The 24,524-nt window shown below is 35.7% G+C and overlaps 4 protein-coding genes across 5 annotated transcripts in view; 1 reads left to right on the forward strand and 3 right to left on the reverse strand.

Moving 5' to 3' along the window:
• Positions 1-24,524, forward strand: part of LOC149535904 (putative DEAD-box ATP-dependent RNA helicase 29) — an 82,021-nt gene that overhangs the window by 20,403 nt on the left and 37,094 nt on the right. The gene's annotated exons all lie outside the window — the stretch shown is intronic.
• On the reverse strand, positions 16,873-17,904 carry LOC149535905 (uncharacterized). Its single transcript, XM_089806748.1, has 2 exons — positions 17,779-17,904; positions 16,873-17,644 (listed from the first exon to the last, which is right to left on the reverse strand). The coding sequence occupies exon 2, from the start codon at positions 17,628-17,630 to the stop codon at positions 17,064-17,066; it is 567 nt and encodes a 188-aa protein (XP_089662874.1). The 5' UTR covers positions 17,631-17,644; positions 17,779-17,904; the 3' UTR covers positions 16,873-17,063.
• LOC149535906 (uncharacterized) lies at positions 17,933-18,607 on the reverse strand. The gene is made up of 2 exons (XM_089806749.1): positions 18,322-18,607; positions 17,933-18,184 (listed from the first exon to the last, which is right to left on the reverse strand). The coding sequence occupies exons 1-2, from the start codon at positions 18,550-18,552 to the stop codon at positions 17,933-17,935; spliced, it is 483 nt and encodes a 160-aa protein (XP_089662875.1). The 5' UTR covers positions 18,553-18,607.
• On the reverse strand, positions 18,993-20,129 carry LOC149535907 (uncharacterized). The gene is made up of 2 exons (XM_089806750.1): positions 19,382-20,129; positions 18,993-19,266 (listed from the first exon to the last, which is right to left on the reverse strand). Exons 1-2 carry the CDS (start codon positions 19,593-19,595, stop codon positions 19,094-19,096), a joined length of 387 nt encoding a protein of 128 aa, XP_089662876.1. The 5' UTR covers positions 19,596-20,129; the 3' UTR covers positions 18,993-19,093.

The raw sequence follows: 24,524 nt of genomic DNA on the forward strand, positions 1-24,524 counted from the left end.
TCTCATGAATAGAGTTTCTTTGTAATGTCCCAAATTGGAGTTTATCATCTTATAACCATAGCAGAGTCTAGTAGGAACTTTTGACATTTTCACACATCACCCCATTGCAAATGGGCCCCCCCTTCTTTTCGGTTTGCTTGCCCCTTTTTGGCTTGGTGTTCTTGGTAGTTCTGGTTTTAGTCTCCTAATTTCCTCATGTTCCAACTCAGAAGCTAAGTTGCCGTTTCGGGTTTGTGGCGGGTTCGTGGGTTTGGGCTAAAAAGAAAATTCCATTTGGATTCATGGGGGGTTCGTAAGTGTTTGTGTGTGTATATATATATATATATACACAAAAATATAAGAGAAACAATATTCAGGACTAGGCTTGATTACCACAATATGGTTTTCAGTCTCTCAATATATATTTCAATCTGATGTTATATTTTAAATCAGCTTGTGTTAGATTTTGATTAATTCAATTGCTTTTGATATTTAGTGTCACATATTTTATTTTATTAACGGTGGGCTTGAATATTATTTTCAAGTAGAATTGTTGTTGTTATCTTTCCTTGCCAGTATAGACTCATTAGCTCGTCATACCAAGTGTTTGGGTTGCAAGTATGCTTAAAGGGGCAGTATATACTGGAAATATAACAACAATTCTACTTGAAAATAATATAAGATGCAATCAGCCAAAATGATATAACAGTACCATTAGAAAACTGCAATTTGATATAATTTAAGATTATATGGTACAACTCATACAAATTTATGTGTGCGAGAGAGCTGTACCATCATAAAATAATAATAAAATTATAGCTTTTTGTGTTTTTAACATAATTTCTGGCCTCATGGACCGTGGGTCCTTGAGGGTTCTTGGGGGTCCACGCGAGGTCCTTAATGGTCCACCCAGGTCCCTATAGGTCTATGGCAGGTCTAGGTAGGGTTTGGGCTACATGCCTTGCCTGGATCCGCCACAGACTTAGCACGAATCTGCACCCAAGGAACTAGACTCAGACGAAACCACGCCGAAAAAATGGGAAAAATTAACCCTTGAGTTTGATTAGGCTCCACATCACAAAAATCTCCCACTTGGAGACTGAGCAGACTCCACAACAATAACCTCCTATTTAGAGACTAATCATAGCACTGCTAAACATGTAGCTCTCATTGTAATGTAAAGTCACTTGGATTGTGTTGTTATTTTATTTTGTATAGTCTAGAAGACAAACCGAAGATGAAGAGGAGTTCAATTTCTGTCATTGCCTTTGTAAACATATCTGATGGATTATCATTTGTATGCATCTTTTCTAGCTTTAAGTGTCCACCATCCAAAGTTGACTGAATGAAATGGTACCACAACTGTATGTGCTTTGTCTTTGAATGTAGAGCATAATTCTTTGCAAGATGAATGACACTTTGGTTATCTGTAAATAGTAACAAGGGGACTTGCAGCCCACTCCCAAACCTTGAAGTACTCGTCCACGCGATGTCCTCGCATCGGGTACTTGCCTACCCAATTGCCACCATTCCGTAACCATGCTGCCGCTGGGATGGGTACTTGAATTTCTATTTTTGAATGTTACTATGTTGAATGTTCAATGGCTCTAGTTCATGTTGCAATTTTGCTATGATCAAGTATTTTAATTTTGTATATTCTACTGAAACATCATTTCATAACAAGCATTTCAAGTTCTATATGTATACTATACAACACCCCTCCCTTACTCGCCATCCCCTGGCCGTCCTCCCACTGTCCCAAAAATGAGGTCAATTTTCTCTCTATCCCAGAAACTTGTCCCGACGTCCTACAGTCCTGCCGTCCTGATGTACCCCAGTACTAGGGTTACATTGCAAATATTTTTACATCTAAGGTTGCCCCTACCCTTCTATGGAGAATTGAAGCCATATCATCTCCTTGGCTGCCTTTGTAGTAGCAACATGCTCTGCTTGTGTAGTTGATAATGCATTTACCTTATGCAACCGAGAAATCCGATTCACTGCTGTCACACCAACAATAAATAAATAACTTGTAGAACTTCGCCTGGTATCAAGATCCCTTGCCAAATATGAGTCAACATAGCCCTTTAAATCAATAGTATAGGCCCCCAAAATGTAAAAATTTACTGGGTGTTCCTTTCAAATATCTGAAAATCCATTTGACTGCATTCCAATGCTCAATTCACGGATGACTCATATACCTGCTAATAACTCCCCCTGCATGTGCAATAATTGGCTTAGTACATACCATGGCATACATCCTCCTTTTCTTGTGTCTTTGAACACATCTTTTTAGTCAATTTCAAATGACCAGGCAAAGGTGTGCTGACAGTTTTGACATTCTCCATAGAGAAACGTTGCAACACCTTCTAAATATAATCAGCTTGAGATAATGTCAAATTTTTGTTCTTCCTATCTCTACAAATTTTTATACTAAGGATTAGTTTTGCTGCCCCCAAATCCTTCATAGCAAATGAATGTGCTAATTGTTGCTTCAACCTCTAAAATTTGATCCATGTTAGACCCAACTACAAGCATATCATCAACATATAAGAATAAATAATATAGCTGTCATCATCCAACCTCATAAAATAAACACAATGATTTGAATGACACCTAGTGCATCTATGCTCATGCATAAAATTGTCAAATTTAAGGAACGATTGTTGAGGTGCTTGCTTCAAACCATTTAAACTTTTCTTCAATCTGTACACTAAATTCTCCTTACCTTTGACCTCAAATCCCTGTGGTTGTTCATTATATATTTCTTCATCTAAATCACCATGAATAAAAACTGTTTTAACATCAAGCTGCTCCAAATGCAAATTTTCAGTAGTCACAATACTTAAGACAGTGCAAATAGAAGTCATTTTAACAACAAGAGAAAATATCTAGTCAAAATCAATGACCTTTTTTTGTACAAATCCTTTTACAACTAACTTGACTTTAAATCTTTTGTCACCTCCATCCTCTTCTTTTAGCCTGTAAACCCATTTATTCTGTAAAACCCTTTTACTTGCAGGCAACTTACATAAATCTGAAGTCTGATTTTTCAGCAAGGAGTCTATTTCTTCTATGATTGTAGACTCCCACTGAATCTTAGTGTCACCTGCATAACTTCATCATAACATTTAGGTTTACCAATATCGGTTAATAAAATAGAATACAAAGAGGGAGAAAATCTTTCTGGAGGTCTACTTAGCCTTGTTGGCTATCTAAAATTCATTGGGGTGTGTGGTATTTGTTGTTGCGATTGTTGTAGATCATGAGGGATTGTTGGAACATTATCCTTTTGAGTACCACCCAACACTATATAATCATTTTCTTTTCTCTCATGCTGCGACAACAAATCTTTGTACAACACTTTCTCATTGAATATGACATTCTTGTTTACAACTTTACGATTTTCAAAATTGTAAAGCCTTTAACTAAATTCATCAATGCCATATCCAACAAATACACTTTTTTTGACTTTGCTTCCGACTTGGTTATATTTTCAGTATCTATATGTGCAAACGCTTCACAATCAAAGGTTCTGAGAAAAGAATAACTCACCTTCTTGCCAGTCCATGCTTCCTCTGGAATACCACAACTCAAAGTAGTAGAGGGACATTTATTGATTAAATATACAACAGTATTGGTAGCCTCGACCCATATGTTTAAGGGCAACCCAACATTCAGCCCCATACTCCTTGTATGCTCCATTATTGTCTTGTTCATGTGTTCAACTAATCCATTTTCCTGTGGAGTCCTTAGAACAACAATTTTCTGTCTACGAATACCATTAGTGGAACAATAATTTTTTAATTCTTTGTTGCAATACTCACCACCATTATTGGATTTGAGATATTTGAACTTTTTACCAGTCTCATTCTCAACCAAGGATTTCCATTTCTTAAAAGTTTGAAATACAACAGATTTCTGTCTAAGGAAATAAATCTATACTTTTCTATTTGCATCATCAATAAATGTAACATAATAATGAGAGCCACCAAAGGAAGATACTTTAGCTTGTCCTCATACATCTGTATGCACAAGTTCTAATTTCTCATGTTTCTTTTCTTTCCAACTCTCCACAAAACTAACTCTCTTTTGTTTTCCATTAACACATTTCAAATATACTAAAACTTTCTCTGAATGAAGTAATTTCATACTTTTCTCACTCATGTGCCCAAGTCTATTGTGTCATAGTGTTGTTTTAGAATCGACAACAACTATATGTTCTTCCTACTCAATTGCAACAACTGTTCCTTAACATTCATATTTCTCTGAAACAGTTTGACCTGTACAAAGATATAAGGTGCCTACTTTTACACCTTTTGCTAGTGCCAGGGAACCATTTGAAACCTTCCAATTTTTATCATTAATTGTGCAACTCTCATCACCTCGCTGCCCTGCTGAAATTAAATTCCTACTCAATCTTGGAACATGTCTCACCTCTTTTAGTAGCCAGTGATTCCCATTTTGCAACTTAATCTTAACTTTACACTTCTCAACGAATTTGACAAGGTTCCATATCCCCCAAATAGACAAGCCCAAAATCCCTTTGGACATAATCAATAAAATAACCTCTATGAGATGTAGCATGAAACGAAGCTCCAAAATCTAAAACCTATGAATCAACATTTTCTAAGAAAAAAACAAAGCATCCTGTTTGGATGTGTAACTTACCACATTTGCCTCCTTGTTTCCATCTTGTTTTGTCTCCATTGTTCTTTTGAGTCAAACAATCTTTCGTCTTGTGCCCTGGTTTCTCGTAGTACCATCAATCTCTTTGTCCTTTGGATTGAGATCTATTTCCCATTGATTTTCCTCTTGATTTCCCACAATTTCCAGAATTATTTCCTTTCTTATTCATTTTGCCTTTGCTTTACGCGTTCAAAAAGTTTCTTGTTGTAGATCCACTTGAGATTTTTCTACGAGTTTCCTCGCTCAGAATAACACCAATAACATCATCAAATTTTAGGGTATTGGATCTAGAAACAAAATTACCCACAACCATTACTAAGCCATTCTAGTTTTTAGGCAAAGAAACAAAATCAAGAGAGCCCTTATCAGATCTTAAGACATTTTAGCCTTTTACCAGTCTCATTTTCAACCAGACATTTCCATTTCTTAAAAGTTATAAATACATCAAATTTTTGTCTAAGGAAATAAATCCATACTTTTCTTGTTGCTAAATGTAACATGATAATGAGAGCCACTAAGGGAAGATACCTGAGCTGGTCTCCATACATCTGTATGCACAAGTTCTAATTTCTCATCTTTATTTTCCTTCCCACTCTTCACAAGACTTAATACTTTTGTTTTCCGTACACATAACTTTCACATAAATCCATATTGACACATTTCAGACCTGGCAAAACTTTCTTTGAATGAAGTAATTTCATACCTTTCACTCATGTGCTCAAGTTTGTTGCGCCATAGTGGTGTATATCAGAATCTACAACATCTGTTTGTTCTTCATGCTTAACTGCAACAACTGTTACATTCATTTTTCTCTGAAACAATTAAAGTAGAAAGAACAATATGACTCGTGCAAAGATATAAGGTGCTTATTTTCACGCCTTTTTCTAGTACTAAGGAACTTTTTAAAACCTTCCACATTTTGTCGTTAAAAGTAATTATGCAACCCTCGTTACCCAGTTATCGTACTAAAATTAAATTCTTACTTAGCCTTGAAACATGTCTTACCTCGTATAGTAGCCTATGACTATGATTCGCATTTTGCAACTTAATCTTAATTCTGCCCTTCCGAACAATATGACAGGGTTCATTATCTCTCAAATAAACAAGCCCACAATCCCCTTGGACATAATCAATAAATAACCTTTATGGGGTGTAGTATGAAATGAAGCTCTTGAATCTAAGACCCATGAATCATTAACTTTTTCTAAGGAAAGAAATAAACCATCCTCTTTGGATTTGTTACTTACCACATTTACCTCCTTGTGTTCATCTTTTTTGTCTTCTTCATTGTTCTTTCTAGTCCAACAATCTTTCTTCTTATGCCTTGGTTTTTCATAGTACCAACAATCTCTTGGTCCCCAGTATTGAGACCTCTTTCTCTTTGACTTTCCTCTTGCTTTCCCACACTTTCTAGAATTATTTCCTCTCTCATTCATTCTTCCTCTACTTTGTGCATTCAAAGCACTTCTTGATGTAGATCCACCTAAGGTTTTCCTACGAGTTTCTTCACTCAGAATAACATCAATCACATCATCAAATTGTAGTGCATTAGAGCCATAGTTATGGGACTCGGACTTGCCTTTGACTCGGAAAGTCAAAATCTTGCTCAGACTCGGACTTGGTGGCCGGACTCGAGACAGACTCAACAAGGACTCAGAAAATTGAAAAACTTATGAAATTTAATTTTTTTAAAGGATTTTAAGATTTTTTCGTGCATCTATTAGTCAATTACCATCAAATACACAAGTATTGAGATAAATAGAAGCTACTTAATACACATACATAATTTTGCATAGATCACATAAGTATAAAAGTGAATTTCTGAAGTAAACAAACTGAATAATACAATATAAACTTAAAATAACAAACAGTGTCAATAATTGTAAATGCTTTTCCACAATCCATCATAGTAACTTTGTGCTTTTGGATTTTTGATTGTGTGAATCTACACAATCAAAAATCCAGAAGCACAATATTACTAAACATGGTGTCACTGCAGTGTCAAATGTCTACAATATTCATGGATTACGAAATCCATGGTATCAAAAGTTCAAAACATATATCAAAATAACAACTAGAGTGTAGAACAGTAGAAGGCTAAGGCTCATAGTAGCCTATGTCCTCCTACGAGGACGCCTAAGATAAGTCATGGAAGACAGGATGGCTCTCTCTTTGTGTGTCTGAGGTTGAACCTCATCTTCATCCTAATCCTCATCGAAAACGCAATCAGCTGCATCAATCCCTGCAGTGGTCTTTGCATATGATGATGCAATCCACTCCTCACTAAGAAACATGCGTCTCAAACCTCCCTTTGAATTAAGCAAATATTTCAATGTGAGAGAATTTGTTGCAAATCTAGTGACCCTTGGACGAGACAACTCGTTTTGGTCATTGTGTTTCCTCATGAGGTTGAAGACTGTAACAACCATATGTAACAACCAATTTTCCCGGGTCTTAATTATCAATTAACATATCCAAAGAAATACAATTATTACTTCATTTTCATAGGAAAACAGTTATATCAGTCATGTTCATATGAAAGAGATTGACGGTTAAAAACAGTTAAACAAAATTTAATAACTAAGAACTTAAAACACCATCAATGAATTTACTATAGAAATTAAAATACACATACCATGGAATTTGAACCAAGAAATCATTGTAGGGATGCTTCTGCAACCACCCAGGTTAGCTCACAAATACCACTATAACAATATCAAATAACAACTACCATCCAATACCGTTATATCAAAATCAAACGACGATTACCATTAAATACCACTATATAAAATTAGGGCATCACATACCACTGTATCATTTAGGGCATCGATTATCATTGGATTATTTAGGGCTTCAGATACCATTGTATCACTTAGGGTTTCAGTTACCATTAGATCATTTAGGGCATCAAATACCACTGTATCAATTCGGGGCTTCAGATACCACTAAATCAATTAGGGCTTCAGATACCAGTGTATCATTTAGGGCATTAGATACCACTGTATCAATTCGGGCTTCAGATACCATTGAATCAATTAGGGCTTCAGATATCACTGTATCATTTAGGGCTTCAGATACTACAGAATCAGTTAGGACTTCAGATACCACTGTACCATTCCTTTCCTTCCGATTGCTTAACTGTGGCAATAACATAAGATTAGAAGTTATGCTTATATTTATTATTCATATAAATGAAAGATAATAGTCCATTAGATAAATCTTTCTCTCGCAACTAAATGTAAAATAATTGTAATGATGATAAAACTCAATTAATCTTACTTTAGTCTTGCATATACATCATAAAAGTAAAATACCTGTTTCCGGTAACCAATTGAATGCACAGCTTATCTTTGTCTGTTGTACGTCTGACAACTTGAGGAGAGGTGAAACATTGTCAGGGGCTTAACCACCCAACCTCGAACCATAACTTATCCTCACACAATTGCGAACGAGAAAGGTCCTCCATACTTGAAATAGACAAGGATCATCTTGTCATCCACTGAGCATCCTAGTACCTAACCACACCACTTCACTTGACAGCAGGAGATTACAATAACAAGATTACGCATGAGCTATTAAATGATATTATTTTAGAATTAATGTATCATGTCTGACTTTTATTTTCTAAGTCATTGGAGACTTTATCTCACCTCTTCACCCTTTCCATGGCTACACAAACGGTGAATCCTAGGTGCTTAGATCTCAGAGCAATCGGCTCTGTTTGTTGATCCTCAACTAAATTATAAAATATGTATATATTTTCCAGCTTATCACAATCTGTGATTTGAAAAATATATTCTTTAGAAACTAACAGAAATATCATTGATTCATTTTTCCAAATTGTATATTTAAATCATTATTTTATTGTATCTTCAATAACTCTTTCTCAAGAGGATTCTATCCGATAATTATAACTATAGTTTAGCTGTTATGGAAATCAAAAACTAGTAGGAAATGTTAATAAGTATACAACTATGCTTGGAACATGATTGATTATATACTTTCAGCTTTTACAACTTGTGATTTGAGAGATTATATTCTTTAATGATTGCAGAATTGTTTGTTTAAGTCTAATATCCCTTGGCATAATGATTTATGAAACCATACTATGGTTACTTGACTATCACTTGCCATGAACAAAGCTAAATTAAAAGAAGTTCAATCTGTAAAAATCAAACAAGATATCATCATGGTAAATGTTGAAACTTGTTGCTATGAAATTCGATGTTTTAAAAAAAAATAAATTTCAAATTGAAAAGAATTGTGTTCGGCTGTTTCACATAACCTGAACAAGTTGAAGGTATTGTCTTGAACACCCAGCTATTTCGTCATACTTTACTTGCAATATCTAACTCGGCTTCCACCAAAAGTACTCACGAATCTCCAGTAGAATGTTTGAAAGGTACGAATTTGTGGGAAGGAAAATGCGGATTGGTAACAGCAGAAAATTGGCACAAGAAAAATATGAAATTGGGTGTTTGAATATGATATCCGTATTTTCCTCTTAGCTTCCATTAAAAGGAACAAGGTTGTATGTGCCTAGCCGGCCGCTATGATTTAGTCTCACATAATCGTTCTTTAGGCACCAATAACCAAAGTATATATGAATTACGTATCCTGAAAACAAGATAATAAAATAAAACTTGGATTGCTATGGTGGTAGTGATTTTCCAATTGAAGTTTGTAGGTTATTGGCTTATGCAAGAAAGTCGGAAATAAAAGCAAAAGAGAGTCAAAATTGAGAGAAAGGCAGTTGGGTGCCATGAAAATATAAATTGTGTATGAGAGTTCTTTCCTTGTCTTCACCCGACTGAAGATATAAAAAGGTCTAAGGAGATTCTTTGACTTCTGAAACATAAAGAATATCTTGGCAATTAAAAATGCCAAGTGTTTTAAATCGACTGCAAAAGAAAGGAAATTAAAAAGGTTGGAAGAAAGGGTTGGGAAGATTATAATTTGATTATTGCCAATTTATCATGCCAAGTGTTAATCGGTTAAAAGCAAAGAATATTAAAATGGAAAAATAAAGTTGGAAGATTATATTTCGAATATTATTATAATTCAAATGTTATCTTGAATATTATTATTATAATATATACTTGCATACGTTCATGTAAGTGTATCAATAGGGTGACATCATTATATTAAGTTATTATAATATAATGGTGCCATTTCATTTTTATATTTATATGCACGTATATAAATATTTATTATAATAATATGATGAAAGATCAATTAAAATCCTTTGAGGTGCATTTTGTATTTTAACTCAATTATTTATGTTTCTCAAATTATTTATTTAAATAGCTCATGCGGGTCCCACAGATGTATCTGTTTCAAGTCGCTAGGTCCTCAACCCATCTACCCAGTGATGGTGATGCTCATGTGCCTAATTCTTTTTTGACAATGCTTCCACCCTTTCGACGTGTTTCCTGCAAGGAAATTCTCTGCAGTTAAATCATATTATCATAACAAGCTATAAATAATCATAACGACTTGCTGCCTTTTCAATTCCATGAATTCATGATAAATAATCCACTAGCATGTTATCTTCACATGAAATTATAATGACTAACCATCTTATCATTTCACATAATTATAACTAGTTTAACTGTCAATTGACTTCATTGAATCCTCAACGGCTATATTTTAAATAAGGTCAAAAATTGGGATGTAATAAGGACTCATGTATGATTATATATGCATTTGCATACACTCCTTCCTTGCTCTATAAATGTTTTTTATCCAAGGGAGTTTACCAAGATCCTCTAACATGAGGTCAATGTAGTGAGCAGCACAAGGGGTCCAAAATATGTGAGGGTGTCTCTACATAATAAGCTTTCCTGCAGCAACATAATTTGTTGCATTATCTGTAACTATCTGCACCACATTGTCCTCACCTACGTCCTTTATCACTTTATCCATTACCTCACAAAGATATTCAACATTCTTTGTTTTTCCTAAGACATCAATTGATTTCAAAAAAACTATGGCATCTGAAGAAAATGAAACAAATTAGTTTAATGTTCAATGATGAATCATAATTTATAAATTTATAATTTATAAACTTAATCACTTAAGTACAATTACCTGATGAGGAGACAAGAAAATTGAGGGGTGTTCTACTCCAATCAGTCCATCCATCAGTCATGATGGTGCAACCCTTCCTCTTCCACACCTCACGCTGCTCCTTGATTGCACCTTCTACATTGGCCATCCTTTGGGTCAAAATAGGGCCTCCTAGCTCGTCAGCACTAGGGGCTTTGAATCCCAGACCACAAGCAGTAACAACATCGATTGCAATTTGCCAATAAGGGGACCTAAACTAAATAAAATAAAATTTAAAGTTAAACAAATTAGAACATTATAATTAAATTTGAAAACAAAATACAAATTAAAATAAACGAAATAAGCATATTTATTATTATTGTCTCTTCAAAGTTGAAACTTGAAAGCAATAGAAGTAAAACATAATTTAAAAAAAATAAATAAGTACCTTGCTGCGTTGAATGAGATGTTGTAGATGAAGTCTCCAAGTGCCAATTTTTGCATAATCATGCTTCTCCTTGTTCCAACCCATGCTCTCAAGCGATGGTTGTGCATCTGGAGTCGTGCGTGGAACAAACATGGATTTAAGTGTCAATCTCTGCTTACGAATGTGAGGCCCAACGGTCACACCGTAGAAGTAGTAGCATCCATAGGGGATAATGGAGAGCGAAAACTAGAAGATCCCTATTGCGCTAGTTGTGCCATTTCTTCTTGTTGCTTATTTTTCAATTTTTTTTTCTCCATTTTTTCCTCTGGAAGAGTTTGCATGTCTCACATAACATTTTGGGGTACATCTTTGCATTTTTTAGCATCACACCTAGGTATATGTGCTAGGTGACACTTCAATCTATTTATGCCTCCCCCATTATATACTAGACTGCAATGCCAACATGTAACAACTCCTTTTTTGTGGCCCCAGAGGGCATGTTTCCAAGTCCTATCCCTTGCTATCGCAACTGGGTCTGCATTAGGGTTAAGTGCAACCCTAGTTCCACTTCTAGAAGGCTTACCTTGAGGCATGATGTCAATGTGTTTGCTGCTGCAATATGGATGTATTATAAATGGAAAATGGTTAGCATCAAATCAGATTTTCAAACTTTAGGGCCTTCTTACTTTGTCATCAAGATAAATTAGAATAAATCTAGATTCTAAATAGTGGATAGTAGAAGTAGATACTAGAGACTAAAACAAATGTGAACAAAATGGAAATTAAAAAATATGAAGGCAACTTGTTGCTTACCTTTTCAAATTTGTACAAAGTCAAACAATGGAAATGCAAGTAAGTTTGTAGAAGCCTCCTCCAAATGCTTCCTTAAGCTTCTCTCAATGCTTAAGTGCAAGTTACAAAGTTGCACAAACCATCAACAATCGATACGGAGAGCCAACCAATTTGATAATTTTTCTCTCAAAACCCCACTACTCTTCTCCAACTCTTTCCTCTCTATCACAAGCATAACCAAATGGTGGAATGACCTTTTTAGGTCAAATAGATGTTATAACAACGCGAGTCCTTGGACTTGGTGAGTCCGCGTGGACTCTGCTAGGACTCGGCTGAGTTTGAGTCCTGAGGCCAATTGCCTCGAAAAGTCTGATAGAACCATAAACATAATTACTCGTAACCATTACCAAGCCATTCCAGCTTTCAGGCAAAGAACACAATCAATAGAATCCTAATTTCTTCATCAAAATTAACATTTACAAAAGATAATTGATTAGTAACTGTATTAAACTCATTTTAATGATTTGCAACAGATCCACCTTCAGTCATTTTCATATTAAATAAATGCGTCATGAAAAATACCTTGTTTGAAGTTGAGGGCTTTTTATACAACCTTGTTAGGGTTTGCATCAACTCTTTAGTCATCTTCGCTTTTGTAATATTAAATGCCACTGATTCTGCTAGGCATAATTGAATACTTCCAAGTGCCTTTCTATCCAAAATATCCCAGTCCTCATCTGTCATAGCAGTCCGTTTCTTGGATTTTCCTTCCAATGGCCGCTATAAATCCTTTTGATAAAGAAAGTCCTCCATTTACATTTTCCATAACCGAAAGTTCTGATGGAGCTCCAAATTTTAGCAAAATTTTAGTCCTAAGCACCATGAAAAAGACATAATTTTTAGATCTTACCTACTACTTATATTCAACCAGTATGCTTCAAGTCACCAAAAGTAGTCAGGAGAATGTGGAAAAGGAAGTTGGCTAATTTGTTAATGCAGACCATTGTGCAGATTGAAATTATTCACATACACATATACAATGGAGATGGAGTGTCAATTGTGTTCAATTTACCCAAATGAATTGAAGAACACCATATAGCAGTAATGTTTACACCTTTTGTTGAAGGAATAAGGAGTATGTACATGGCAAGAGTGATACCTAGTAAACTTACAGTTGTTCTGAGATTTAAAAAAAAAAAAGTATTTCACTTACCTGTAGACTGGTGGCTGGAAACTGATTGATATAGCGTTGAAGATATGTATGAGACATCTTTCAGCAAGTGTTGAGATAGTGACAGTTGTACATATAAAATGATCAATGCACAAATTTTCTGCTAATATATATGGTTATATGTAATTAATCCTATATACAATCTTAGAATTTTCACTCGGCAATAAGGGAGGGTAATAGTCAGAACACACAAGTAATGATTCTTGTAGGAGTTTACATCAGGCAATAGCAACTGGCAATGTCTAACTATGTGGTTGTAGCTACAATAACACAAAAACAGTACTGTTGTTGATAGCTAAGGATATGACACCTCTAATCAAGTATGAAGTGTATATGATAAAAGGTAGTGAGTTCTGAGTTTGATTTAATTACATGAAATAGCCACTGAAGTAATTGATTAGTGATATTTGATGGTGGGCATATTTTCAATATTAGAAGCAGTACCAATTTATTCAGGAAGATAATTCATGCAATCTCCCAATGATTTTCTCAGATTATAGTATAGAGAGAAGCATTTATCATCATAACTGTTTCAATTGCCATGTTTTATTCACAAATAACACAGATAGCAACAAAATTGCCAAACCATGTGGAGCAATAGTTGTAAATAGACCAGAAAGATGAAACATTTGTAGAGGAGACGCTAGAATGCTCACCAAACTATACAAGTACCGTAACATTCCATCATGAGGGGGATACAAAAGAATTTGTATTCAGAAACATATATGAAAGACTCTTTCATCACATGGTATGCTTGAAACGTGGAGAAGACACATTATGTTCTTACGTTACAAGATAACCACCAAGCAGATGAGTATTATTAATAATATCCACACCCAACAAATATATCAATGTATGCATTGAAGATGGTCATATAAACAAAAATTAAAAACCAATTCATATGAGTTGATATATACAACCATGTATATGTATCCAGTGATTAAACAGGAGACTATATCGCAAATAAAGAATCATTCATACAAAATGTACAGGTAGCAGTATCTGAGGAACAAAGGAATGCCAAAGATTCTGAAAATCAGCATCAGGGTGCAAGGACGGCTTGCTTGACTGATTTAGAAAACTCACCCATGAGTGGTATCACTAAAAACTCTGGGAGGATTGAAGTAGTGCCAGAAACTGATGTAAAAGATGCTTAAGGCAATTGTAATTATCTCAAGCCGGGCTCTATTGAAGGTACACCAAACTTGGGAATTTCTGCAGGAGCACTTGATATAGATTTTGGGAACTCAGACGAAAATTTGAAAATAAATGAAAAGAATTGCTGTCAACAATAAGGACGTGTTTCCAAAAGTGACCATCTATGATTCGATTATTCATATACATGGTCTTTACAGGAGCCGCTTCAGATTGGTGATTAGAACTGAACTGTGACAAGTTTGTGCCCTATGCAAGCCGGTCTGAGGAATTGAAGAGGCCTAATAAAATATGAAGCAATTTAACTATGGAAACCCAACCGATGACTACAGGAAAATAAGGCGTGAATGATGATGGCACTAATTTATATAAAAAAAAAATCGCTTCTCCATCTACAACAAATGATAAATATATCTTCTTTAGCAATAATGTAAGTAAGTCTTTTAGGGTCGATCTTTGGAGATGATTGTGGAAGGGACAGAGCCGCTGGAGCAATGAGATTTTCATCGATGATTGAGGAGTTTTGATTAATATTATACATCTCTAATGTTATTCTGTTTTGATTGTAGGTCTGTGTAATGTGCAATGAAGGAGAAAGATTGCATGAATTTGAAACATGGAGACTCGAAGCATATTTTGAATCAATGTGATTTTTAAAATGGGAGATGCATCATCACTATTTCCATTGTAGTGTGGAAGGCTCCTCAGTTTTCCCCTATAGTTTCGGTTGCTTATTAAATTTATTTAATCCTGCAGCATTTGGGATTATTTCCTTAGTTTAGTAAAGGAATAATTTTTTTAATCCTCTAGGATTATATGATTAGGTGCCAAATGGGTATGTCTATTCACCCATGCACCTCTTCATTGTTTATAAATATATGATGTGAAATTAGACAAAGAAGAGACAATTCATTATTTATATTTTAAAATTTTACCTATCCTATGCTTAATTATATATTTTTATTCTTTTATTGATAAAGAAATGATGTTTTGAACTAAGCCTGTGGATGGTGGATTATCGAATGAATTCTTGTGCGATTCTAGAGTCGAACTGTATTGGATGGATCATCCGTAAGGAGCGTCTCCAGTATAATTTTATTTTCGGATTAGTAAGAAATATTTATTTTAATTTATTTGCATCAGAGTTTTAAATTATTATTAAGTTGTGTACTTTATAAATATTTTATTTATTTTCTATAATTTTTTTACTATTCAGATATGTGGACTGGGTCATTATTGCATTTTAAATTTGATAAACATAAATATTGTAAAATATTTGATTATTTCTATATTTATGTCTAGTTTGTCTCCTTATCACAGGAGTTAAAGCGCATTTTAGACGAGTTTAAAATTGCGTTTATATAATTGATCCGTTGCGTCTGAATTGTTAAAATTGTCTATAGTTTAAATATATTGAATTTTATAAAGTTGTACATTTCAACTAACAATATTGACTCTGATTGCCCATTTCATTAGGCACTGGTCTTTTACTCTTGATTCATAATCCATATGCTGGCAATTGCTTCATTTCTTTCTTTTGAGGAATTAATATATTCATATGTTGCATTAATCTATAATTATTCTTTATTTAAAACATTGTCACATTTACAATCATTTACTTTTGTTCTATTCTCATAAATCGCAAGGTTGACATTTTCTATAACACTTGCCGTTTTGGGAACCTTTCATTATATTCGCGTTCTAACCAATCTGCTTTGAGCATCTTGGATTTAAGGTTGTCTAGGATTAGGTATACCCGCTTTGGTTTTGCAGAACCAGAAGTGCAGGGAACTTGGACTGCATTGTTCAGTTTCGTCAAGTTGGCCTTAACCGGTTGATATCCCAACATCGAGCAGGCAAGGCTCATAGGATTTCAGTTTGCGATTTTTGGAACCGACAAGTTCTATGCATTAAACTTCTCAACCTTCAACTTACCCTTGTTTGCCATCACTCCCACTCAACCGTGAGACCTTCCTATAGAGGATAACTTAAACTACCTCGCAATGATACCACTTGTTAGGATAAATGAGATAGAAATAGCAATTACATGCAAATCTAACCAATATCAAAAATAATAAATCGCAAAGAAGAGACCACAAGACACAAAGATTTAATGTGGTTCACTCAATCCTTGGGCTACATCTACCATCAACGAGTCAAATATTCTTATTATTTAGTGATTACAACTTGATTTCAATCCGCAATCTCTTACAACTCAATTCTTCTGCAAGAAGCTACAGTCTCTTCATACCAAAGAAACGTGAATCGGAATCGGATCGGAATCGGCAAGGTCGAATCGAATCGTGAATCGGCAATGAATCGGCAATGAATCGGCGATGAATCGGCAAATTTGAAAAAACCCGTTAAATTTAAAGATTTTAACAATTTAAAACTTATTTCATGCACCCTTTATTGAATATAACTTAAGCACACTATAACATCATCAAATAGAAGTTAAAACTTAACATACATAAACATGAAACATAAAATCCATCACATACGTAACTATGTTATCTAAGATTCTAAAATGTAAATTGTAGGCTAGCTGAAGTAAATAGAAATCAAATGATCATAATGATTTAAATCATAGAATGTATGTAAGATGATCCATAAGACATCAAATCATAAATTTATGTAAGAATCTAAGATGAAGATCCATGAAAGTTTGAAACTTTGAAACATATGTCTATCAATGATTCAGTATCAATATCTGTAAACAAAATATAAAAACAAGGCTCCAGCTCAAGCCTCAGGCTCATAGTCATCATCATCCTCAACATCATCCTCAAGCTCGGCTACAGCCTCAGCCTCAGCCTCTGAGTATCCAGTCTGCCTAGTAGCAAGGCGTCTAATGTAGGTCCTAGAGGACTGTCGAGCCATATCTCCCGCATATAAGATGGGCTCACGAATGTCGCTAGGGCCTGTGTCTGTGCGTGCACGTGTGCGTCTACCAATGCCTGAAGAACGTGCTCTAGCTGCCTCAGCCTCTATATCCACCTGGTCAATCCACGCACGGTCTTCCTCAGTGAAGACTGGATCTACCACCTCTGTGAGCCACTCTGATTCTGGATCAATCTCCTCCAGAATGATCGGAGAGGAGTCAGTGCCCAAAATCTGTCTGATCCTAAGACGGAGGTTGTAATGAACGAAGACAAGATCATTCAACCTCTGCACTGTCAACCTGTTTCTCCTCTTTGAGTGGATGTGCTCGAACATGGACCAACTGCGCTCACATCCAGAAGCGCTGCTTGGCTGACTCAGAATACGAATGGCAATTTTTTGAAGTTTTGGGGTTGTGGCCCCAAACATTTGCCACCATCTATCTGAAATAAGGGAAAATAAAAATAATTAGTCTCATTTACAAATTACAAATTACAAGTTAACTCTAAAATTACATAATCAACTTTAAGTTTAGAATCTAGATTCATGAACATTGAATATATTATTTAATTTTTACCTGGCTGTATTGTTTCCCGAGCATCTATGGCTACCCTGCTAGAGAAAAGTGGCCCTTCTTTATTATTGAACTTATCAAGCTCAATAATTGCAGCACTGCTATCCTCATCAGTACTCAACCTCTGGATCACTGTATATAATCCGGTGAGAACCTCCTAATCCGCCTTGAAGTCAGGACGGAAACGAAATGCCGAATTCAAAAAGTAAGCTGCTGCATGGATGGGTCTGTGGAGCTGATTCTGCCATCTCCTATCAATGATGTCCCAAATAGGGGCATACTTCTCCTGCACTCCTGCATACTGAGCTTTAATGGCCTCCTTGGCCCTATCCATGCCCTCATATATGTAGCCCATAGAGGGCTTCTCCCCATCAGCAGTTCGTAGGAGAGATACAAGAGGCTCAGTGGCCTACATATAAAGTAAAACAAAAATTTGAGTCAAAACTTAAACATAGAATAATTCAATAATATAAGGTAAAACTAAATCATTAAACAATTAGCATAGTAAACTGTAAAATATTAAATGTTAAATTGCAATAAAATTACCTTAAGTATTTCTCTAGCAGGTTTCCAAAAACCATCATCATCAAATATGCAATCCACCACATCTATCCCTGCAGTGGTCGTAGCATAGGAAGATGAAATCCACTCCCGCCCAACAAACATGCTCCTCAAATCATCCCTTGATGTCAACAAGGACTGCAAGGTGATGAAATTCGAGGCAAACCTCGTGATCCCTGGACGAGCTAACTCTTTGTCTCTTGTGTACTTCCTCATTGTGCTAAGGACAAATGAATGATTATAAATAAACTTACATATGTTTTTTGCCCTTTCCACACATGACTTGACCCACTCAAGTTTGCCAATTTTCCTCCAACATGAGGTCAAGGCAGTGTGCTGCACAAGGGGACCAAAATATGGTGGGGTGCCTCTCCATCAAAAGTTTGCCTCCATGAAATTCGAGGCAAACCTCGTGATCCCTGGACGAGCTAACTCTTTGTCTCCTGTGTACTTCCTCATTGTGCTAAGGACAAATGAATGATTATAAATAAACTTACATATGTTTTTTGCCCTTTCCACACATGACTTGACCCACTCAAGTTTGCCAATTTCCTCCAACATGAGGTCAAGGCAGTGTGCTGCACAAGGGGACCAAAATATGGTGGGGTGCCTCTCCATCAAAAGTTTGCCTACAACAATTTTAAGAGAATTAGAAATTCAAATTTCAAACATGTTAGAACTTAGAACTTAGGAAACTTAGAAATTCTAAGTTAGAATTAGAAAAAGTTCAAAATTCAAATAAATTTATTTTCAAAACTTAAAAAGTTAAAAGTTTACCTGCAGCAACATAACTTGCTGCATTATCCGTCACCACTTGCACCACATGTTGTTCCCCCACCTCTGCTATAACTTCCTCAATAACCTCACATAAGTATGTGGCGTTTTTTACATGAGCAGAAGCATCAATGGATTTGAGGAACATGGTATATCCTACAAGTAACAAAACAACGAATTATAATTACTATTAGCAATCAACAAATCAAAATTTGAAATAGTCAATCACGATTCAAAATTATGTATGTAGGAAAGTAGAATGATCAATCACCTCCACAGGATACAAGAAAATTGAGGAGTGTTCTTCCCCTCCTATCTGTCCAACCATCAGTCATGATGGTGCAACCCTTTTCGATCCACTCCTTTCGGTTGTCCTCAAGCTCATGCCTCATATCCTCAACCATTTCCTCCAGGAGGTATCCACTCAACTCAGCCTCAGTTGGAGCTTTAAACCCTGGACCACAAATGGCAACTGCATCTATCATGTTCTGCCAATAAGGAGTCCTGTCACAAATAGATAATGATATTGATTAGAAATTTAGATGTCAAAAACTAAAATCATAAAACAAGTAGATATAATTAAAGTTTTACTTTTACTTTTAACTTTAACTTTGAAGATAACAAAGAAAAAAGAATCAATTACCTGGCTGCAATAAATGGAATGTTGCAAAAGTACCAGAATTTGCAAATCTCTTTTCTGGCAGCATCATGAATCTCCTTGTTCAAACCCATGCCCTCAAGCGTGGGTTGGGAGCCAGGAGTAGTGCGGGGCACAAAGTAACTATCCATTCTGCTTTTCCGCACTCTAGGCCGCAATAGGTTGGTGTTGGACTCTGTCTCAGTATGAGACCGACTACCACTAACACTCACATGAGCACTAGCACTAGGATGAAAAGGAGGCCTAGAAGAACCCTCCCCAACACAACCTACGGATGCGGAAGCTGATGCAGATGCACTTGCAGATGTAGATGCGGTTGCGGATGTGGGAGCACGGGAGCCAATACCTCTTAACCCTTCAAGTTGCATTTTCTTAGTCCACTTGTCTTGTTCAATTTTTTCTAATGCCACTAAACAAGAGCGTTTTGCCTCAGCGGTTTGTTGAGTGCAAACTGTGACATCATGGCCAGGTATGCCAGCAATGTGGTATTTCAATCTATAGATACCTCCCGAATTTATTTTTTCTTTGCAAAATATACATTTTGTTTGATATTTGGTTCTCCTAGGAAACTCTTCATTATATTTCCAGCATTCATCTTTTTTACCCATTGTAGAAATTGGAAAATGAAAGCAAAGGGCTGCTGCAATAAAAAAATTCATGTAAAAAATCAAAGTTTGCAACTAATAAACAAAAACTACAAAACAACAAACCCTAGTTTGCAATTTAGTAAAACTAAAAATAAAAAACATTCAAGATTTGCAAATGAACACTAAAAAAATTTAACAAAAAATGCATACTACACTAACATGCAAAAAAAAAACCAACACTTACCTCTTGCAAATGAGTTGAGGAGTGTTGATATTGACTCCTTAATGCTCCCAATGCAATTTATGGCCTCCCCAAATGGACTTCTGATCTCTTTGGTGCTCTTCCTTCTTGCCGGTTGGAAACCTATGGATTCTCTTTTCTCTTCTTCTCTCTCACTCTTCCTCTCTTCTACTCATACTAAGCAAATAGAAGGCTCTTTAGGGTTATAACAAAGAGGAAAGTCAACTTAGAAAGCAAATAAAACATGTGTTTTTTTTAAAAAATTGAACTTTCTATCCTTGCTGCCGCGGCCGATTTCTGGCGATACCCGATGGCGATTCTGGCGATTTTTTCCATGAATCGCCGATTTTGGCGATTCAGGCGATTCATGCGAAAAAATCGCCACCAGCGATTTCCGATTCCAAAAAAATCGGGAGCCATGAATCTTATCGCGATTTCGGCGATTTCATGGCGATTTTTGGAACTATGCTTCATACATTAAGAAATCCCTAACCCTAAGCCATTTTATACAAGATTTATGTTGCTTACAAAATTAGGGCTAGAATAAGCCGTCTAATAGAAAAATAGCAGTTGAGACCTTTTACAATAATAAAGTGGGTCGAGTTGCCCCTTGACCTTGTCTTGGGACTACATGATTATGAGAAAATCCTTTGTTACCAGTAACAAAAAAGTATATAGAGCAAGTATTTGATTTAGATTGGGACTGTGAGAGTTACATTGACATTCGCAAACTCAGAGAGGAATACTTAACCCTAGAGAGTGTATAGAAGAGATGGAGATTGCCCATGCACATACCTTAGAACAGAAAGAGCTCTTTCTCTATTTGGGGAAGTAGATAAACCCCCATATGATGTAAATCTATTCCATCCCTATGTTAAGTAAATGTATTGCTTGGCAAGTGCTTGGAATAGAGGCTCCTCCATTGGTGAATATAACAGCCATTGCTCTAGCCATAGATGTGAAATCAAAGGATACTCGTGCCTTTAACTATGCCTCATACCTAGCTGATGAAATGAATCATAGCTTGAACAGATAAATAATGATAGTAGGAGAGTGTGTTTTGAACACTATTCTCTTATCATGCACATGCTAGTGTATATTGGACAGGAGATGGAGTTGAGGATGGAGAAGTTGCCTATCAAAGAGTACAATAAGAATGATATTTGTAATCTTGTACAATTGTGGTTGTCGATTTGGGACTAAAGGTTCACATTTTGTCAGTATCTATGTTTTGAAGAAAATTTTGTAAAACCATTGTTTAGGTTGTTGGGTCATCCTTATGAGCACAAACTATCACTTGAGATCAAGGGGTTCTTAAGATCTAAGGAGTTAGAGGAAATCCTATAGATCAAATTAGGGAGATATTCCTTTAAAGACCACCCATAAATAAGCGTATAAGGGTTTGAGGGGTGTCCTTATGTTCTGCACAAAATTGTTCAAATAGATTGCCTACTTAGAGATTATTAGACAATTGTTTATTTTTAGTGCCCTGCATTTAAGGTTCCACAACAAGCAATCCATAATGCCTAGGTTTCTAATCTTCGGAGAATTTGTAGTCGAGTATGCGTCATTATGAATTGGTTAAAGGAGAAATAGGTTATGCAATGTCCCCACTTTAGCAGTTGTCGAGTTGTGCGACCGTTAGCCTTTTCTTTTATTTTATTTAATTTTATTTATCCTACATTGCTTGTGTAAAGTGGTCGATCCTATGAAGTAGGAATAAAAGGAGAGCTTGTAGCTATTGTTAGGCATGGTGGAATATGAGAAGAACATGGATGTGTGAGTTACAGAGCTGTTCATTGGCATTAGAGGACGTCTATCCTCTCTTGTGACATTCTAGACGTCATTCCCTTGGGGTTTGGCCTTTGGAATTCATTGCTATCAACTTCATTAGTAGACAACTTGGGCACATTTCCAGCTACAGGTAGATTGGGTGTAATTAGTGAGTTGAAGAGTTTGTTATGTATTTGATTTTATGATGCTGGAGTAATTAGTGAGTTTGGTTTATATTTAATTTTATTAGTTTGAAACCTAATATTATTTCAGCAGTAGTTAAATCTTCAGTTTGCATATATCTTGTTCATGTTATGTGGTTTCAAAATCTATGCAAAAAAACATTAAAATCTTTATCAGCAGTTGGTTCAGTCCTTGGGCATTTCCAGGGTGCCCATTACAGGTTATTATCACATCTATAGGTGACTCAAGAATAAACTTTGATCCAGAAGATATATTTCAAGGTTGCACAGGGACGGGGGTACTTGGGGTACTTACAGTATGGGTATGGGTACAGCTATTTTTCATAGTAGGGGACGGGGTTACTTGGGTATGTCAAACTTTATTTTTAATTATACTTTTATATTTATATAAAATCTGAAATTATGAGTCATGACAATGGTTTTCCAAAACAAGAACAGTGATAAAGTTTGCAAATGTAATATATTGTTTTCAGTTTCAGATTTGCTATATGTTTGTAATAATAATATATGATAAATATTCAGATTTATAATAGAGAAGGCAGACTTTAAACATGAACAAGAAGATCATAACTCATATGACAATGACATATTGCAAATGATAACTTCTGATCTGAACAGTGATAAAGTTTATTGTTAATCAATACTGTATCAAAGTTTCAAACTAAATAGGTATTGAATTAAGCTTGATAAGCAACAAGCTAATACTTAAATAAAAAACCGAAAAAACAGTCAGAAATCTTAATCAAGGTCCTTAACTATGATGCTCTCCACCGAGTACTCGATACTTGGGATACATCTACAAGGTACTCAGATATGTGGGTACGAGTACCAGTGGTGTGGGTACGCATACCCATGCAACCTTGATACATTCAATATGCCAAATTATCGTATAAATTAAGAGGATTTGAGCTTGAGCCAGTGCTACTTGAGGATTTGATCAGGAGCATGGAGAGGGAAGAAGCCATGGAGGAAAAGGATCTCTATGCGAAAGTTGCATTGCTAATGGATGGAAGGTGAATAGAAATAAGATTAACCATCAAGTGCTTAAATATATAGAGAATCCAGTTGCTAGGGCTGAAAATACTGATTGATACTCCATTGAATGTTTTTAGGGAGAAACCAAATGATACTAGAGTAGTAATGTCTTTGGCTCACTTATCATGAGCTTCAATGATAGAATTTGGATACATTGAAGATCCCATGATGGAGGAGATGCCTACACATATGCCACCAATGGATGTATATGATGATTTCTCACATGAAATCATATTGGATCAAGTGCACACAAAGGGAATTGTGAATGAAAGAATTTTAGATTATGAACATATTATATCTGATTGGGATTTTATTTATTCTTCTAAATTTAATACATTTTATATCAATGTAAAGGACAAATGTTCGGACAAAGGGTAGATAATACAGAAAACAGAGAAGAGTTGTTGCAAGCACTTCAAACTGAAGTAGAGAATGAGATGGATGGGATGACACCTGAAAGTGGAAAGCAACTTCTGAGAGAGGCCAACGTAATACTTTTCCAAGGATGGGACATGAAGGATGGTGCTAGAAGAAATCGAGAAGATTTACATAGGAGTGGGCCATATATCCTAGAGATAAAAGGACCATCCAGGTTGATACAAAAGAAGCATTTGGGCAGATAATGATCCAACTAGTGGGGAAAATTGACCCTAGGACTACTGCAAAATTTAATGTGGATGTAGCAAGATTAAACAAGGCTCAAGGCTAAGTAAAGAGAGAGAGAGAGAGAGAGAGAGAGAGAGAGAGAGAAATCTCTATATGAACACTCGGAGGAGGAGAAACAACAATGGCAGGAAATAGCTACATAGCTCCCAGGAACTGTATAGCTCACATGAACAAGGAACTACACAAATTCAACAAGTAATAGCTCAAGCAGCTGCACTTGTAGTCATTGAACATCAAGTTTCAACAATGGC

This window comes from Cupressus sempervirens, chromosome 10 (genome assembly GCF_028749045.1).
Source record: "Cupressus sempervirens isolate cs-2001-9-10 chromosome 10, ASM2874904v1, whole genome shotgun sequence".
Taxonomy (NCBI): Eukaryota; Viridiplantae; Streptophyta; class Pinopsida; order Cupressales; family Cupressaceae; genus Cupressus; species Cupressus sempervirens.